This window comes from Melanotaenia boesemani, chromosome 8, assembly GCF_017639745.1.
Source record: "Melanotaenia boesemani isolate fMelBoe1 chromosome 8, fMelBoe1.pri, whole genome shotgun sequence".
Lineage (NCBI taxonomy): Eukaryota > Metazoa > Chordata > Actinopteri > Atheriniformes > Melanotaeniidae > Melanotaenia > Melanotaenia boesemani.
In genome coordinates, this window is record NC_055689.1 from 9,861,149 (window position 1) to 9,874,762 (window position 13,614).

The 13,614-nt window shown below is 37.3% G+C and overlaps 1 protein-coding gene across 1 annotated transcript in view; it reads right to left on the reverse strand.

Moving 5' to 3' along the window:
• LOC121644392 (sodium channel protein type 1 subunit alpha-like) overlaps positions 1 to 13,614 on the reverse strand; it is a 43,198-nt gene that overhangs the window by 10,326 nt on the left and 19,258 nt on the right. Inside the window, exons 12-20 of the mRNA XM_041992285.1 lie at positions 13,148 to 13,386; positions 11,781 to 11,954; positions 11,281 to 11,637; positions 6,382 to 6,797; positions 4,244 to 4,250; positions 3,300 to 3,417; positions 3,022 to 3,176; positions 2,019 to 2,192; positions 71 to 193 (exon numbers count right to left, since the gene is read on the reverse strand). Of these exons, the coding sequence (XP_041848219.1) occupies positions 71 to 193; positions 2,019 to 2,192; positions 3,022 to 3,176; positions 3,300 to 3,417; positions 4,244 to 4,250; positions 6,382 to 6,797; positions 11,281 to 11,637; positions 11,781 to 11,954; positions 13,148 to 13,386 (1,763 nt within the window). The remainder of the gene's footprint in view (positions 1 to 70; positions 194 to 2,018; positions 2,193 to 3,021; positions 3,177 to 3,299; positions 3,418 to 4,243; positions 4,251 to 6,381; positions 6,798 to 11,280; positions 11,638 to 11,780; positions 11,955 to 13,147; positions 13,387 to 13,614) is intronic.

Here is a 13,614-nt window from a genome sequence, read left to right on the forward strand (position 1 = left end):
TTTCTTTTCACACAGCAAACAAACAACAAGTTAAGTATACAAAAAAGAGAACAAAAACTTCAACTCTCACCCTCATGCCCTCAAATCTGGACAGAGCTCTGAGAGGTCTCAGAGCCCGGAGGGTCCTCAGGGACTTGATAGCAGCAAAGTCAGAATATCCCAGTGAATTTGCTACGAGGCTTATCAAGGACACCTATATGGAAAACAACAGAAATAAAAAACATAGACTGAGAGGACATAAAATAATTCAAAGTTAGGTTTTGCTTATCTTTAAACATCTGTGAAAGTATTGGACAAAGTATTATCAAACATCCACATGCAAAAAAAAGGAGAATTAAATAAAAATCATAGAAGAAACATCAAAAACATTTAAAGAGCCATATTTAAAATTTGTTTGTGTATTTTGGGACATTCCACAGTTAGGAACACGCCTATTAAATTTTAAGGTTTAGATTTGGTTTAGTTTTTGTATTATCTTTTAGCAAATTTGGACTTCCACTCTATTCTACATCCAAAACAGACAAAACAAAATGGTATTCCGCTGTTGAATGACCCTTGGATGACAGCTATGAATGAAAATGACATGGTATAAATGACTGACAGAGGAAATTCATGTCATGATCGATGATGGCAAAACACAGACCAGTATGCATATATGGACATGCAGTATCCATGCATGCATACTCAGCTATATATGCATATAAATATGTATATATATCAAATAGAGTGAGTTTTATAAAGAACTCAGATCAGTCTTTGCCAAATTTGTTTCCCAATTTTTCTCCAATTATTCCAATATGTTAATTAAAAGCAATCAAGGACTTATAAGAGCCCAATATCCTGCTTTTCTTTATAAAAGTCTATTTAGAGATGTGTTTATCCAATATATCTAAAGAAGATACTCAAAGTTCCTTTTTCTGCTACAGGCATCTTTGGCTCCACATGAGTACAGACGAAAAAATACAGAGTAACAATAAAAAAAAAAAAAAATACAAACAGATAAGAGGGGTAAACAGGTAAGCAATGATTAACATTTTTTTTAAAACAGATAAATAAAATTAAAGACAATATAATAAAAAAAAAAAGAAAAAACCGTACACGACTGACAGAAAACAGATTTGACATGAATTTAACTGGTACATTTCTAGTGAAAATAAAATAAGAAAGGTATGTTCAGCAATATTTGTTATAGGTTTATTGTACTTTACACAGTATTCTAGATCTTCTGTAGATAATCCTGAGAGCACATGGCACTTCAATAGTTTTGGATATTAAAAGCCAAGGTCCTGTAGTAACTGATTCAATGAAAACAAAGACCACTGAATAGTTTTTTTTAGCATAATTTTAAAAAAGGAAATGCTTGTATCAAATATACGGGATTGGAAACAGGACGGTGGCTTTTGATATCACAACGGAAAGGACTTACAAGTGAAGAAACACAGAAGCTTTGTGATGCAGATGTAAGTGTCCAGTCTCAGAGCCCATACTCACCTGCGACCCGCTAACTAAAACTTACCCTAACAATAGCACGGTCTGTGGCGATCTGTGTAACAGCAGGCGAAATCAGAGGAAGTCAAGTCAGGCCTACAGACGAACGCCTCAGCGCTTTGGATGTCCGCACACTACAGAGCCTCATTCACTTACTCCAAACATGTTTGACGCTGACAAAGCTTAAAATAAAATCCTAATACTGGTAAAACCCTTTTAATTCATCCAGCTAAATCCTGACCTGAACTGTTTCGGTGTGTTTTAAGGAATCTGTAATCTAGTTAACTGCTTCAGGTCCTGAAAATGTTGTTTAGAGTAAAATGAGTAACAAAGGGCAAAATCAGCACTTTTACAAACTATATATTTTGAAATGAACTGGCAAGAGTTTTCCTGTGGATAATAGGGCACTCACCAGGATGCAAATTCCACAAATATGAGCTACAGTGAGAGGAATTAAAGTCCAACCGATATCAAGATGTTTTTTTAATTAACAGGACTAAAACATAAAATGCAGCTAAATGTTCACTTACATCCACAATAAGAAAGTCGAGCCAACACCAGTAGTTGGTGAAATATTTCTTAAAGCCATATGCAATCCATTTGAGGAACATCTCCAGGACGAAGATATAGGAGAAGACTTTGTCAGCATACTCCAACACCACCTTTATGACTTTTCTCTTCTCGATGTAGATATCCTCGAATGCCTACAGTGAAGAAATGACACCAAAATAAGAAAATCACAACAGTTGGTGGTGCATAAAAACATGTCTGGATTGCAGTTCTTTTTATTTATTCATCCATTTATTTAGTGTTTTTCTGTGAGATTTTTTTCCTAACAAAGGAGTGTTTATTTGCTAAGTAGCTCAGTGCTTCTATAAAACATTTTTTACGATTTTATGGTAAGATTTATTCCCACTTGACATGGTAGTTTTTTTTTTTTGGTAGGAAAAATCTGACATTACTGCGCTGGATTACATTTACTGCAGAGATAACAGCCTCACCATTTATCCTCCAAACTCAACTTTTCCTCCTGCTCCTGCATCATAATAAAATATTAAATTAAATTAAATAAATATATTTGGAGCATGATGGAAAAGCTAGAACAAAAACTGACTCCTACATTAAAACTACGAGTTCTTCTAAAAACGACACACTGGTTGCTTTTCTAATGGAGCTCCAATAGAAAAGCTTTTTGTTGTGGGCCCTGAAGAATCACCAAATCAGCCACATCTGAACTTTTTATGAATATTAGCTCCATATCTACTATCTCTCATCATTTAACTTTCTTATAACAACTTGCAGGTTGCACTTAAATCAAAAACCTGTTGAGTCAATAAAAAAAAAAAAACTAAACATGGAGAGTATTTCTTCACAACTACTTTACATGTTTTCATCAATGAGCAATTATCATTGCAAATGAGACCAACAGCAGAATTACTGAAGGCTAAAAGCAATAGAAGTTATTGTGTAAAATCTGTTCTGTCTGTATTATCTTCAGCCTTGAATTTATTGTTGTCATTGCAGCAGCCTTACCAGAGCTCCGCTGCTGAGCAGGATCATGAAGATGATGAATGTCTCGAACCAGCTGTGCTCCACGATCTGGTAGCAGGTCTTTCTCAGCCTCCACCAGGCCTGGCCCAGACCACGGCTTGTGTCGATATTGCAGCACTGACAGTGCCTCAGGCATACTGATGACAATTTCAGAAAAAGTTAAAGAAAACCTAGTACATTTTTTTGTTTTTCTTTTTAGATGCAATTATGTAGTAGCTTGGAGTATGCAATCTCTTTTTGTGGTGAAATATTATACTCACACTCAGGGAAGCAATCATCTGGCTCCATACTGTCTTCATCTAGGTCTGAGAAGTTATCCTCTTCTTCCCCAGGCTTCCTCAGATCCACCGTGCTGCCCTCTGACAAGCTGACTTTCTCCTAAGAAGACATGTCTCAATGTTACTAAGCAATTATCCAATAAGAATAAGTACTGGACTGGACCTGTCTTCTTCACATGGACACAGTCCATTGCACTAATATGCTATTCACATACAGTATGGAAAATAGATCAACCATTTATTGTCAATAGGATGACCAGATGTTTCTATTTTGGAATTAGTGTAACATGCTTATGAGATTCAGCACAAACAGAGAGCAGAGAAAAAAACTTCTCTGTTTCATATGAGCCGGTGAGGATTCATCTCAGTAAGGCTAAGCTCACCTAGATGCATGGACTTGCCTTTCAATCTCCTCTGAGCCTTAATACAGCTTTGATGAGATTTTCATGTATTGTTAAGACAACATATTTTCAATGATTCATGGGACAGGGATGCAGGTTTAATCCAATAAATCAGTATAAAGTCTAATCCAGCATTTAAAAGCATCTACAGGAGCTGGAGACAAGATTACCAGCATTACCAGTCTAATAGTTTGAAGACAGCAGAAACAATATGGACTGACATACTGCTCCACAGCATGTAACGACAGTAGTCTGTACCCTTTAAGCTGAAGTTAGTAAAGTGAAAAAGAATTCATATCAAACCATTTTTGTGTGTTTAAACCTTAAACGAGTAAAGCATTTCTTTGCTTTAAAAGTGAGCAGCTGCTGATGCAAGTTAAGCTGACGGAAGGCTGAAGGAGGGTGGTGTGGTATGCAGAGTGGGAGGGAAAGAGGAAGAGAAAGCAATAGACAGCAGGTTGCTCAGCTCAGCCTGTCCCTGCTCAGCTGTGGCAGTTTAATCTGCTCTACAGAGCCTGGCTCCACATCTGGCCTGCTCCTGTCTGAGTGCCAGACAGGGCAGAAATGGTACACCCACATCAACAGTGCCTGACCTATAGGACGTTCTGTGCACATTTGCTTTAAAGCTTTCCAATGAACTTCTATCTGAAATATACAAAAACTAAACTGAAGAAATTCTCTGGCAGTGTAAATTACTGTGCTGCAGATATAGGTTTGTTGTGTTTATATTTAGTACAGTTAGGCTACCGGTTTAGCCCTTATTTTCATTTTTTGTGCTAAGATAATTGAGCTTAAACCGATATAAAAGTTGTTTCATATCTGTGTTGTGGCAAGAAAGCAAATAACTACATGTTTTCTAAATGTCATATTCTTAATAGCAGCCTACGTAGCATTTGAGTGCAAATAATCTGATCTGTAGCATTTTACAACACTGAAAAATAAAAAATCTACATGAATATATTGCATGTTGTGCCTTGATGATGTTGCAGGAGCACAGAGCACCTCTAATCTCTTTCAGAAATGTCAAAAGGAGGAAAACCAGAGAGGAAAAGGCCAGATAAGAACAACTAAATGGATTTAATAAAGAGCTGCTCTCCAAGAGCTGCTGGACAAAGGACCAATCAGAATCAAGCAGGACCTTGGAGCATGTCATACAACACACTTTCCTCATCCTCTTTCCTCCCCAACACTGTAAACAACACAACTCTTTATTGCTCTCTAGATCCTGCTGAATCTGGTTTCAATGAATATTTCCAGACTTCATTTTAAATTACACAAGTGCCATCTTGACTGAACACTAAACTTTATGCACACTGGGATGGAAATATGACCTGGTCTTTGTTTAGAATGCAACATAGTGAACGTCATAGAATATAACACAGTCTAAAATTCCTTTCCTTGATCTGTTTGTTGTTAACGCAGGATGCAGTGTGTATCTGTCACCAAGCATTAAGGATAAGTGTAGCGTCTATCCCTCTAAGGCGCTACTGGTTGATAATCAGATTGGCGTTGGTAATGATGACTCCTCTTTGATCCGGTGAAAAATCATTTCCACATTTATTTGGTTTACAATTCATTATTTTATCCATTAAGCAATTCTTTTATACTTAATAACATAAACTCTCGCTAAGTACCGACCTGTAGAAAAACTGTTTGCTTCTCTCAATTATCAACACCTGAGTCACAGGAACACCTGTCCTTTCAATGACTTCAGGTTACTCTATGCCACAGACAGCACACAAGACTCGCTACCACCCCCTACAGGTTGGGAGGAAACTTACAGTAAAACGGCTCCTACAATAAGGTTAACAGTTACAACTGATTACAGCCAAGCTGAAACCCACGTAGGACAGACAATTTTAACATGAATACAGCAAGACAGTGTACTTTTTAATTAACACGTTGACAGTGGTCTCATCAGACAAAATAGTGGGATTTTTTGGTTAAAGACAAAACTACAGCAACATGAGTTACCAAGCAAAACAACTTTAAAAAAGATAATCTTTTATCTTATCTTAGAGTAGCAGCTTTCTGGCTATGAAAATATGTGTTGCTGACTTGGTTTGATGTCACAGAGACATTTATTATGTACATTCTTGAAACCATTGTTTCCTCGCAGCATCCCAGGGCTGAGAATCCTCATTTCACACCTTTGAGTTTCAGCCAGGAGCATCACATGAAGCTGTGTTTTGTTTTATGGCATGCGACATGCTAGCAATTGGCCGCTTTGAACTTTCACTGTAGCTGATTCATCAAATAAACACAAGCTGACATTGTTAGAAGAAGGGAAGAAACTGACAGAACAAGACATAAGACGAGAGTTAACATCAGACTGACTTTTACTGACTGGAGACAGCTCAGAGTACAGGAAGGATGAACGATGGATGGTGAATTAGCCGTTGTTAGAAGTAAACTTAATGAGAAAATCTGCTTAAGTTTAGTAGTGTGGCTTTAAATTTAGCTGTGTTTTGTACAGCAGGGCCACCTCATGAATGATCTGTGATGGGACATCCCTGAGAAAGCATCTTTCTTTTGATTAATTAAGCAAACAAGGGGTTTAGATTTTGTGTTAGTGCATATTATTCTTTAAGTCCATGAGTATAAAAACGTGATGTCATAATGCTCACCTGTACTCTTATATAAACTCCTGTTTATTATGTGACTGACTTACTTTGTTGTCCTCATCCTCTGATGATTCTGAAATCTCCTCTTCCTCAAGAAACTCCATATCAGACTCCCCAGGTGCGATGGGAACGATGACGGTCAGGTTTGGGTTGGTCATGTAGCTATCCTCCTCTGGTATGATGTTTTTCTCTCCATAGCCTGTAAAGATCCCCCCATTGCTTTCCATGTGATTTCCAACCAGCTTGGCAGCCTGACTGGCTTCTTTGGCCTTCTGGTCCTGACTCCTTAAGCCATGGCTGAACAGGTTGACGACACACGAAACAAGCCAGGAGACACCGCTGTGGATGCGAGCGATAGCAATCTGAATATTGTTCAAATCTCCATCTTCATCCGGAGCAGAGAGGTTATCAGAGCTGAAGGAGCTAAGAAGTAGGGCAAGAAAGAGATTCAGCACCTGTAAACAGACAATATTTGGGTTATATAACATATCATGTGAAGAAATAATTAAAAAACTTGCAACGTATTATGAATATTTAGCCATAGTGCAGCAGGAAACATTGGCTCTACATTGAGCTTTTGCCAACATTTGTTCTTTTTTCTTTATGGAGAACAGAATACCATTGCCTTTAAGCTACAGGATAAGTGACCTTGATGCCAGACATGATGCTCCACATATTTTGTCAACACTGGAAAATCCTGCCTTGTAATTCAGGAGGATATTCTACAAAGTTATAGTCAAGCCACCCAGTCAAGTCAGGGTTCAACGTTTCCATCTGTCAGCTAGCTTAAAGAGCAGCAGCACATGTTTGCATATATATCTAGATCTCTAAATCTATCTATCTATCTATCTATCTATCTATCTATCTATCTATCTATCTATCTATCTATCTATCTATCTATCTATCTATCTATCTATCTATCTATCTATCTATCTACCTACCTACCTACCTACCTACCTACCTACCTATCTATCTATCTATCTATCTATCTATCTATCTATCTATCTATCTATCTATCTACCTGTGTGTGTGTGTGTGTGTGTGTGTGTGTGTGTGTGTGCGCATGCGCGCATGAGAGAGAGTGTATAGTCTGTGTGTGCTCACTTCCTGTGTGCATGGGTATTGTGCACAGTTGGTAAGGATCACCTTTAGCCACTGAGCCAGTCAGAGAAGGGGCGCATGAGCAGACGATTAGTGATGAATGCCCTCTGACCTTCTTGCCCCCTAAGCATTCCAGATAATCCCCTAGATGAACAGCTTTCCCTCGATTCATGTGCATTGAGGGTTTCTGTCCATTAAATTCCATAAGGAGCAAAACTGAAACCAGGTCTCTGTGCTAATTAAACAATTGAGTTAATGACAAAGTATGCATATTTATTTATTATTTACTTAACAAAAACTAAGGGAAAATGCAGAAGCAGTTTGTAAAAAACTAAGTACTTGATGATTATATAGCTTGTAGAACCACCTTTAGTTGGTATGAATTGAAGTAAATGTTTTGTATGACATGATCAGTCTCTTAACACCATTGTGATAAGTTTTGTCTCACTTATTTTTTTAAAATGTAGCTTCAGTACGTTGTAGTTTGTGAGCATTTGTATATGCATCTTAAGTTACCACAGCATTTCAATCAGCCTGAAGTGGTAACTTTAACTGGGTCATTGCAACACCTGTGTTGTAGGTCTACTGCTGTGCTTGAGGTCTTTTTTCTGTTTCATGGGTCACAGGTTAGCTGTAAAGGTAGAGGACAGATGGCCTCACATTTTACATTAGAATATTTTGGTATTTAGAAAGTTCACCAGCTCAATGACTGCAAGATTTCTTGGTCTGGTGGTTGCAAACAAAAGAAAGCTCAGATCATCACCCCTCCACTACTGCATTTCTCAGTTTGTATGAGGTGTTTGTGCTGATTTGCTGTGTTTGATTTTTCCAAATGACACTAGGGATTAAGTACAAACATCTCCATTGTTCTAATCAGTCCAAAGGACAGTGTTTTGCAAGCCCAGAATGTACTGCCATACTCTGTTTGGGGAGGAGTGTATTTTTCCTGCAACAACTAAAAAGTTGTGCTTCTTTAAATAGTTTTTCATACCAACATCCTTACCAAGCATATCCATTTGAACGTCTGGGTAATCTGTTTCCTCATTACAATATGCAGGACTATGCTCAAAAATCTAAAATGTTTATGACTACACAATTGTTAGATTGAACTATCGGTAGGACTGTCACAGTCACAGCTTTTCAATGCATATATAAAATACAGCACATGCACATCCACTCATCTTGTAATATACATAAAAACATAATCCATTTTTTAATCCACCATAAATGTTTTAAAACTTTACTAAAAAACAGATACGCTTCAGAAATGCAGGACAAACTAACAGAGTAGCAGAGGGCATGCTGGGAGCTGGCATTTCAACCACATCCAACATGAACTACATAAACATATCACCTCAATCCATTTATTTAAAAAAAATAAATAAATACCTGAAAGGTGATTTAGAATAACTGAATTGATTTTTAATGTGGATGATGCTGACATTTCAATGTATTCTAAAATGCGCTTCTGAGAAAGAAAAGCTATTAGCTTGTAGCACATACGTTGCTTTTTAGACTAAAAGAACTTGCTAGACTTTTACATCCTGCTAATTTATGGTGGAATCAAAAATCTAATCTTAGCTCATGTATAAATAGAAAAAGATTGCCAGGCTTAAACAGTATTATATAAGCTTTGAGTTCATGCATTACATAGCGGTGCAGGAGAGATTTCAAGAGAAGCAACACTAATTATATGAACCCTGTAAATGTTCTAATGGCACATCCAGGAGTTAATTTTTTTAGTTTCTCATTAATGTTACCTCACAGGAAACAGATGGACGAAAATCCCCATATGGGTGGACCAAATGAATATAATATGTATCCTTTCTATGGCACCGAGCAATGGCAGTTGTTCACAAACTGTCAAACAGATTAACCATTTATTTACAGAAACATGTGCATGTGAGGCAATGGCTGGAACAACTGGGAGAACACTGCAGCCTTTCCTGATCTTTTGTACAGTACTCAGGTCACAGTTTCACTAATAAAGCTTGTTTCATTAGCAGTGGATAAAACAATAATTAGGCTAGGCAAAGCGGCAAAGTTTGTCTCCTGTGGCTTTATTTTGCACAACATGTGCCGATGATATGAAAAAAATTACTCAGAAGGGACAACAGATGGATTATATGTCATGCAGAAATGATTGCTTCCTAAATCTGCCATTGCTAATCTGGAAAATAAGTAGCACATCACCATAAAAGACTTCCTTCCTGTGATTTCTGAGTATTGAAAAGCACAGATTTAAATGTATATAAACTATAATATTTGCAAAATTGATCACGACTGGCTTGAAAGATGCACCATCAATCAACAGTTGTCACTGTTGATTGCATAACGGCAGATTATTTGTGACGTCATCACTTTGATTTGACACAAGCGATAGTTACATTGAAGCACAACTGGATTTCCCTTTCACCATCAAATAGTGTTAAAAGCTAGCAACAGTTTAGAACCATGGTTCTCAAACTGGGGGTCGGGACCCACATGAGGGTCATGAGATGATTTCAGGGGGTGGCCAGATAGTTGTAAAAAATATATAGCCTATATTTATTAAATAAATATGGTATTTTTTACCAGGGCTGTCAAAATTAATCAATTAAAATAGAGCTAAATCTTTTACTTTAACACCTTAATTTTTTTAACATATTAATGCATAAACAACTAAGTTCGTACACATGCCACATTAAAAATATGAATTTGACATTATTGCCGCGTGATAAGCTGGTTTTGAGCATGTAGGTGCCTTGTCACAGTGATGAACCACCAAAAATCCAAATTATTTTCCTTCTCTATAAAGATTCTGACAGTTTTCCAGCCTTACATTTACAGGATGGATGCAGGATGACCCATTTGATACATCACACAATTAATCACTTTAACTAATCATTTTAATCAGTGGCCAGTCGTCGCGTGGAGGTGGGGAATGCAAATACTGATGTATGTTATCTTGAGGGTCACAGATCAAAAAGTTTGAGAAACACTGGTTTAGAACAAGGAAACCTAGAATGTGTAACAACGGACGTGTTATTATAACTCTTCAATATATTATATGTTTGTTTTGTGCACATAAAAGGACTGCATAGTTACAAAACTCCAGTAAGTTTTTCTTTTTCATTACAACAGACACTGTTTCTGTTCTGCCTTAAACATATCATTCAGGCTTTCCTCCTGGACTCCACAACATCATCAGGAAAAACTGTCCAGTTGCCAGTTTTGCACAACCTTAAGCAATAAATAAGCCGCTGTGTTGCCCTCCATCATTTTGACTAATCAGACGACCAATCAGAGATGGAGGGTGACTGGAGGTGCTACAACAGTGTCCAGTAGGAGACAAAAAAGTGGTTTGTGAAACCTGAGTTGTGCAAATCGACTCTAATGGACTCCAAAATGAAATCACAAGACTGAAAATAGGCATCATATGGGCTCTAAGAACCATTTCTCAATACTTTCTGAAATCTGTAACATAGACATATTACACTACTATGTCTTTGGTTCCCTATAGTGAGTAAGAGCAAGTTGATGCATGTGGAAACATGTCACCCAGTGCAGTGCTGTGGTTGAATGATTATTAATAGTTTTTGACAGCTAAGAAGCTGAAGAGCAGAGACAAGCGATAAGTCAGCTAAATCCTTGTTGGTTTTAACCTTTTTGTGACATTCAGCAGAATGAGATCACAGGATAACAGCTAAGAAGCTCTACAGAGCAAAGACTAGGAATATGTCAGCTAAATCCTTGTTGGTTTTAACCTTTTTGTGAGAGCCAGCAGAATGAGAACAGAGGATAGCAGCTGAGAGTTGAATTAATAATGAAGAACAAAATGGAAAAAAAGAACCTTACCACCAGGTTTCCTATGACCATGACCAACATAAACACCAGGATGCAGAGAGGTTGTCCAGCCACTTCCATACAGTCCCACATGGTCTCGATCCACTCGCCGCACAGTACTCTGAACACGATGAGGAAGGAGTGGAAGAAGTCCTTCATGTGCCAGCGAGGCAGTTGACAGTCAAAAGCGATCTTACACACGCAGTCTTGGTAGTTTTTGCCGAATAGCTGCATGCCCACAACAGCAAAGATGAAGACGATGATGGCCAACACCAGCGTAAGGTTTCCCAGGGCGCCCACAGAGTTGCCGATGATCTTAATGAGAGTGTTGAGAGTGGGCCAGGACTTTGCCAGCTTGAACACTCGTAGCTAATGATGGCAACAAAATCAATAAAGTGATTAATGTCAATATCATGTTAATGTATTATGTTAATATCAAGACTTCTGAAATGAATTCTGAAATAATATTCAGTATATTTCTGAAAGTATAGAAAGTTAGGGATTTCTGTTACCAGTCTGAAAGATCTCAGGACAGACAGTCCCTCTACGTTGGAGAGGCCCAACTCCATCAGACTGAGGCAGACAATGATGCCATCAAAGATGTTCCAGCCCTGTTGAAAGTAGTAATAAGGGTCCAAGGCAATCAGCTTCAATACCATCTCAGCTGTAAAGATCCCTGTAAACACCTGGGAAAAGACAAAAATATAGAAAAAAAAGTATATAAAGTCTTTTCTTTTAGTAGTTTGTTGGTTACTTTGTTATCAACCACTACTTTGTTTTTGGTTTTATTAGCAATATTTCGGCTTTTTTTTTTTTTTTTTAGATTATTATTTTTTTTCTAAACTGTACCAAAATGGCCATTTGGAAACCTCAACTTAAACTGCCTGTACTAAAAACTCTATAATTTTACTCTGGATCACCTGATTAAAATGGGCCTTTATAGAGATAATGTTGATATACTGAACTGACAGATTAGAGCTGCATCATTCTAAAGATATATTCATATTTATTCCGATTTTTTCTTTTTTTTCTTTTTTTTTTTAGGCAAGACTGAAACTTTTTCTTTTGTGCCTTGTGCTATCTTCACTTATCCTTCACCAGTAACACATATACTAATATTAACACATCTTTACTATGACTCCAAAAGTATTCAAATGCAATGTGGCTGCACAGATATTCTCATTTTACTAAGTTTATGCAATTTTCAAGCAGAAGCCTAAATAGTAGGTAGTCAAAGGTTTGGAGAAATTTAAAAATAAATAAATAAATAAATAAGGTGTATTTCTTTGGGGAACTACCAAATATTGTCAGGCTTACAGAAAGCAACAAATCCCCATACCGTTCAAATATTAATAATTCTAATGTTTCAAATTCATTCATTGTTCAACTAATTTGGTGTGTTATTCACAAATTTTACTAAACATATATTAAGGTTTGAAATATGACTAGAAGACAAACAACATGCTAGCATGAATAAAAAAAAAGAGGTCATGTTGCCAGATAATAAAATCTTTACACTCGTCCTCTTTTAAGTGTACTTCGTCTACTGTATATTCACTGGTGGGATAAAATAGCTCCCCCTCGCTAAAATATTCCCTCTCACCAAAGATAATAACACATAGTCAACAGCACAACCTTTGACACAACATCGACATGGCACCTATGAGAAACACACACACACACACGCACACACACACACACACACACACACACCAAGAAAAAAAAAATAGCTTTCTGTTGTAGAAACACATTATCTGAATTAATTCTTGCTTCCTCTTCAGAGTACTCTCATGTACTCATCTATCACCTAACAGCACTTGGAATAAAGTGTGTTAAATGTGGAAAACACTCAAACTCCTATCATTTGAAAGCCTCTTACCAGATTGCCCACTGACAGCATGGTGTTGAACTCATCAGTCATGGGGTAGTGCTCCAGGGCCATGAAAAGGGTGTTCAGCACAATGCATATAGTGATACCTAGATCCAGGAAGGGATCCATCACCATGAACTTCACCCAATCCTTCAGCTGCAGCCACCAGGGGTTGCAGGCCCATATCAGATACTTCTTGGCAAATGAGTACCAGCAAGGATGACATTTTTGCCTCGATTCTTCCAGCTCTGCAAAGAGAAACCAAAGTAAACTATAAATTCTCTCTGAAATATATTCCTTCTTGTGTGGTTTATTTCAAACAACAAGGGTATTTGATGCCAACAAACACTCAGCTAAAATGTTTTATATTAGTTTCAAAACACAAGTAAAAAGGTAACATAATAAGTCATAGTTTTAGTAAGTAAAGAGTTAGATAAGAAGGATGATACTTGTGTGGCATGTATGGGAAAAAAATA